At 44.9% G+C, this 6,000-nt stretch overlaps 1 protein-coding gene across 1 annotated transcript in view; it reads right to left on the reverse strand.

The window, feature by feature from the left end:
- Positions 1–5,524, reverse strand: part of ACTR3 (actin related protein 3) — a 29,318-nt gene extending 23,794 nt beyond the window's left edge. The window contains exon 1 of the mRNA XM_068687298.1: positions 5,345–5,524. Within this exon, the coding sequence (XP_068543399.1) occupies positions 5,345–5,388 (44 nt within the window). The 5' untranslated portion in view covers positions 5,389–5,524. The remainder of the gene's footprint in view (positions 1–5,344) is intronic.
- Between the last annotated feature and the right edge of the window lie 476 nt (positions 5,525–6,000).

Consider the following 6,000-nt stretch of genomic DNA (forward strand, 5'->3'; position numbering starts at 1 on the left):
AAGGAAAGCAAAAAGAAGGACCAAAAGGTGTTGTGGATCTTGAATGGTTTCTGACGTGCATTCAAATAACATGTAAGCTGACTCCTGTAATGGCATTCCTACAGAGAGGGAGGAATATACAGCAATCTGTGTGTAAAGGAATATGGATTTTAATGGACATAATGTGTACCTATAGCATTATAACAGACTGTGATGTACTAGAATTACTTAAGAAATCCTGTCAATCATAGGTCTGCAGAACCTTTTCTCAATTATTGAAAATATATATATTTTAAGCCACCAACTCAATCTAGCACAACACCTTTTTTCATGTTAAGGATGAAGCATTTCCTCCTCCGTCCCTGACCACTCATTTACTGGCAAGCAAAAGATATTCTGAAAATCCTGGAAGAATGTTTTTCCATATTCCATTAAGGAATGATTTCATTCATGCTTTCCATTCTGAAAAATTACTTCTCGGATAACACAAAATAGAGAGAATTCATCCCAATAGAGGCAGTTTTCACGAAGACTGGAACCCATGAACAGTCACAACAAGACATCTGATGGAAACGTTCACTGTTATAAATCACAGTGCTGAAGCAATTCATACTCAGTAGAAGTAAGGATGTGAAAAATCCGTGGAAATAGCCCGTGGAATGTTAGGAAATGTTAGGAAAGAAAACTCTTTTCAAGGCCCGGTGTAAGTTACTTTTACGAAATTTATGTTAAGTAGCTAAGAGTAGAACCACAGAAGTTGCAGATCAAACAAAATACATGCTGTTACTTCCCTTATGTTGGTTCCTTGTCTCATGTATGTTTGCTGTCTACTAAAGATTAGATTCTCATGGATCTCATACTCTTTTACACTACCAGGACAAAACCCAAAAGTGAAACAGAACAACACAAGCCTGTTACAACTTTTCACACTCAACCTACAAATACTTTTGTCTACTTAAGACCATGAAGGTTTACAAGTGTTGCACAAAGATTAACTGAAGAAGTAAGATTTGTTAAGAAGCATCCCCCAAAGCTTGCTCTGCTGCATGCACCAGAAAAGCCCTAGCCCCAGCATCTCTGAGATCTCATACACCAAAGCCTTCCTTCATTTCTGGCAAAACTTGTTATAGAAACTCCCCAGGAAACTCTCAGGGAGACAACTGATTCCAAAGAAGTTTGCAACTTTAGAACAAGACTTGGAAATCCTGAGCAGCCTCAGCTTTCCCAGCTCTCAGCTGAGAGGCTCTAGGGACACTCGTGCTCCCACCACGAACATCACAGCTTTCTCAAGTCTGATCCAAAACCTTTAATTCTGAATTCTAGAATTCAGAGGGATAAAAAAGGAAGAAAAAAACATGCACCCATTTTTGTAACCTGTATAAGGGAAATAAAAAGGTGCCTAGCTCAGCATGTAAAAAGAGATAAAAAAAATCAACAAGGGAGACCAACATTTTTTCCTTCTCAACTGTGTAAGCTAATTTACCCAGAGGGATAACAATAATCCATGACTCTACTGATGCAAAAGAATTTGGGGTACACTAGAACAAAGCCACTCACTGGTGACAGCCAAGTATCGGTTGGTAACGGATCCACCTGGAAGCCACAGAAAACTGCATGAAAGCCTATAAAATGTAAAGTTGAGGTATGGAAAACACAAACACTTTCCTTCAAATCATTTTCCTTGCTAAAATGAAGTTCTCATTTTGGAACTGCAGTAGGTTACACAGCCACTTAGTTCAGCTCAACTGAAGAGCCATTAATTTGAACACTTGCAATTATCTGCCATCCCAAATGAGCTAATTCAGTGTTGTGCAAGTTCATACTAAGAGAAAACCACGTTCACAACGATTAGAGAAATACAGCTCAAATCTAGATGTCAACCTAATCAAGCTAAATTCTGAAGTGGCGTAGGAAGAGCTTTTAATCGTGACTTTCAGGCTGTTCAATGTTCACCCATAGAAGAGAACAGCAAGAACTATTCAAATACCCAAAAGACACGCAGTAAGAGACTCCAGCCTACTGAGATTAAAAAATGACTAAGAGGCTTTTTCTTTCTTTAGTGTGTTGTTCATATACCTGAAATAAATAATATGGATTCATTTCCTTTTCATATTTTAAAATGCACATAGTCCTTACACCCCCCTCAATACAAAGTATCATTAACAGCATACATATAGAGTCAGTGAACATCATAAAAAGAACAGCACACAGCTCCAAAGAGAAAGGGGTTCACATTAGCCAAGCTATATCCCATTCAACATTACCATGGACAACTACTTCCTGACACTAGTACTTCCAATATTGTTTCACAGATTTCCCAACAAAGCAGCAATATGCTTAAAACTAAGCCAGACAACACTATTGATTACAGAAAGAAATAATCCTGTGCTAAAACTGTGCTAACTGTCTGAGCTCTTCAGATATTTCATTCCCATGTCTGTAACCTTATTATGTAATAAAGAAACTGCTTCATCTAAGGTTTGTTTGGCTTTTAACTGCAATTAGGTATTTTACCTGCTCTTACTCATTACCCTATTTTCTAGATAGCAGGTTTGGTCAAGCAAAGAATGCACAAGAACTTCTGAGGAATGCATCGCTCAAAATAACAAGTGTAATTCTGGAAGAATTTTGCTGCACCCATAATCCGATTGCCATGTCACTGACTTTACCCATTTGCCAGCTCCAGCTATATGACATATACTTGGACTATCCCTAAAGCATTTGACTAACTGTTAAAACATCAAATGACAGGTATTACACGATCTCCCTAACCTCTTCTGTGCTTTGTTCCCTTTATGCTTGAAAAGCGGTTCTTAAAACACGCCTGAGCTGTGCAGGCGGATGCTGAAAAGCACAACTCAGCCACCTCTTCCCCCTCTCATCCTTCTCCTTGCCCCTGGATGCTAGCTGGCCAAAATACACATGTACACCACTCAGGTCAACAAACGGAACCCTGCAGAATCTGTAACTACATGTATAAAACATGTAGAAGAGATACTGAGGGTGTCTTCCTCCATCTGCCCTTTTGCTGATTAAGGTTATTAATTTACAGTCCAAGGACTGTCCCTTCCCTGTAAAAAAAATAAAATAAAAAAAATAAAACTTCTTGGAAAACTTGTGCGCTTTTGAAGTCCTGCCTATTCTACGCAGGACAGCTTCTTTCAACCTTACCGTATTGGTTATGCTTTCTAAACCTCTTTTCCTGCTTTCAGTGGCTCTAACTTGTCTTGTCCACCAAAATTAAAGCAAGCACACAGTAACGTAGCTGAATCCTCAGCTGATCTGCACAGAGCACAAGACGTGCATAATTTGTGTGCAGTGATCTCGCTTATACACACAAAATGAGATGGGGTTGCATTAAAAAAACGAGAGCTATGTGATTATGCTACCCCCATCCCAACACACCTGTTTCCTAATTGTGTCAGGCATTAGATTTCTCCTTTATTAATTCACTACTTCACACCTTCATCTACTTAAATCAATGAAATCCAACAAGCCCAACTCTCTGGTGTACTTTCAACACTAAACGTCTTTGTCCACAGTTTTATGGAGCACAAAGTCAGGGAAGAAAGAAGAACCTCGCCCTTTCAAGTGCTTAAGAAACAGAAGTGAGAGCAGAACTGTTTGGGTTGTTTTCAAATAAACATGGCCTGACAATAAAACACTATCTTAGAGAGACCTACAATGACTTGAAAAAAGGATAAGTACGTGAAACAGGCAGAAGATTTGGTCAGCATCACATACAAGAATGCTAGAGCATGCCCTGTGCAATTAAGTTGATTAATGGTGTACTTATGTTCCGATCTCTTCAGGAAGATTTGCTTTTAACTCTAAGGTCCCTTGGTACACTTCTCCCATTAAAAAGCCAACATCATTTCTTACACTGCTATATTCTCGCATGCTGCTTCTGCTTGGCATCACTGAAAGCTCTGAGCCAATCTCTTGACACCAGTGCTCACAACCTGTATTTTGCAAGCCTAGAAAGACAGGATTACCACAATGGGACTACCTGTAATGCACATACATGCGAGATGGGAAGAAGCTTCTACTGGCATGTGGCAGAGTGCATTACAAATCTTGGCTCTGAAAGATAAATAGTACATACAGACATCATGTTACACTCTTGTATATTTCTCGTATATTACTCGCAACTACACACTCTCAGTCCTCCTGTGCTCACCTTCCTTTCACCCCACTGAATTCAATGTTTTAATTCCAGCTCTACAGATATGACTTGAACATCTGTACACTTAACATTTGTATGGAATAGACGTATATGCCTGCTCTTCTTAAACGCTGATTTGTTAACATCCTACACCAAATGGATTATCTTAAAGGGAAGACAGGGATGTGCTTTCAAAAAGCAAGTGCCTGGATTTCAAATGAACACGCCCTTTCAGAAGAGCACTTTAAATATCCATACCTTCGCTGCACTCACTAAGAAACCTCTTCCATTATTTTCAGGAAGGTGGATGAGAAGTGAAACAAAAAGATACGCTTAGAAATTCGCAGTGGCAGCTGAAGGAGCTTTGAAAAGACACCCGCGTTTCCCATCACAGTAAAACCCCAGTGCACAGCAGCTAAAATAAAACACTCCATCTTTAAAACCGTACGCAGGGAGCAGCTCGCAGAGCGGTTTTCACTTCCTGAGTGCGCTGCCGTAAGCGGCACAGCGTGACCCTTCCCACAGGCACCTCCGAGGCTCTGCTACCGAGGTCTCCAGAGACACCGAAAGCCGTGCCACGGCGGAAAAGGAGGCTGAATCCCAAGGGCTGCCTCCCGAAATCAGGTTTTAGGCTATGTATCACTGGCAATTCATCCTCTTCACCTCCTGGTTGCTGCTAGATAAAAAGAAGAGTTTCTAAAACGGATTTGGTTCAGGTTTGACACTGAAAACTGCCTTATAAGGTATAAAAGCCTGAAAGCAGGAAGAGGCTTTGACAAAACTAAGGAAGTTCCTCTGCGCTTGCTCACTAGCGGAGGAGGCTTTTTTTTTTTCCTCCCTTTCCACAGAGAGAAGTAACAGAGAATAAATGACCCAGGCAGCGGCGACAACAACGGGGGGCCCCCCGAGCTCAAGCCACCGAGGGGGGCCGGCTGCAGGCAGGGCCCTGAGCCCAGGCAGCCCCTCGGGGAGGGCTTGCGGCTCCTGCCCGGCTCCTGCCGGCACAGCACAGGGCCGGCGGAGGCCTCCCCGCTGCCGGGCACCCTGAGGGAGCCGCGGGTGGATGCGCTCCCGGCTCAGCACAGCCCAGCCCAGCCCTGCCCGGCCCCACACATCCCCGGCGCCCCCCACGGCAGCAGGGGGGGAAGGCACACGCCCGCCACCCGCCAGCCCCGAGCTGTCAGCAGCCGCCCCGCTCACCCCGTGCCGCAGTCCACCACGCAGGCGGGAAGCCGCCCGGCCATGCTCCTCGCTAGCGGCGGTGCTGGGGACGGCGGGCAGCCCTGGGCGCGCTCCGGCTCCGCTCGGCTCCGGGGGGCGAGGGCACTTCCGCAGGGCGGCCGCGCCTCCTCCTCCTCCTCCTCCTCCTCCCCGCCCGGCCCGGCGAAGCCCAAGATGGCCGACCCGCCCCTCCCTCTCCTCCCTCCTCCCTCGGTGGCGGCGGCGGGCGCGACAACCCCAGCCCTCTTCCCTCTGACGTCCGATCTCGCGGCCTCGCCGTTGCGCGGCGAGGAGAAGTGGAGCGGGCGGGAGGAGTTTTTATTTTTTTGTTCTTTTTTCCTTCTTTCGTTCTCTCTCTTATTTATCTATTTATTTATTTATTTTACACAGTCACCCGCCCTGTCTGAAGGTTCTCCCGAAAGGACGCGGCATCAGGCCTCCTGTCGTGTCGTCCCCAGCGGAAATAGTATTTTAACGCCGAAACCCTGACAGAAGGCAGCAGCGTGGTGTTAAAAGTGCTGAGGGGATGGCTTCCTGCAGGCACTGCCACTCAGGGCCGTGGGTGGCTGTCCCTGCAGCAGCACTGACGGACTGCTCCAGGAAAACCGCCACAAAGGGCAAATACAGAAGTCAGT

The sequence above is a fragment of the Anas acuta genome, chromosome 6, assembly GCF_963932015.1.
Source record: "Anas acuta chromosome 6, bAnaAcu1.1, whole genome shotgun sequence".
Lineage (NCBI taxonomy): Eukaryota > Metazoa > Chordata > Aves > Anseriformes > Anatidae > Anas > Anas acuta.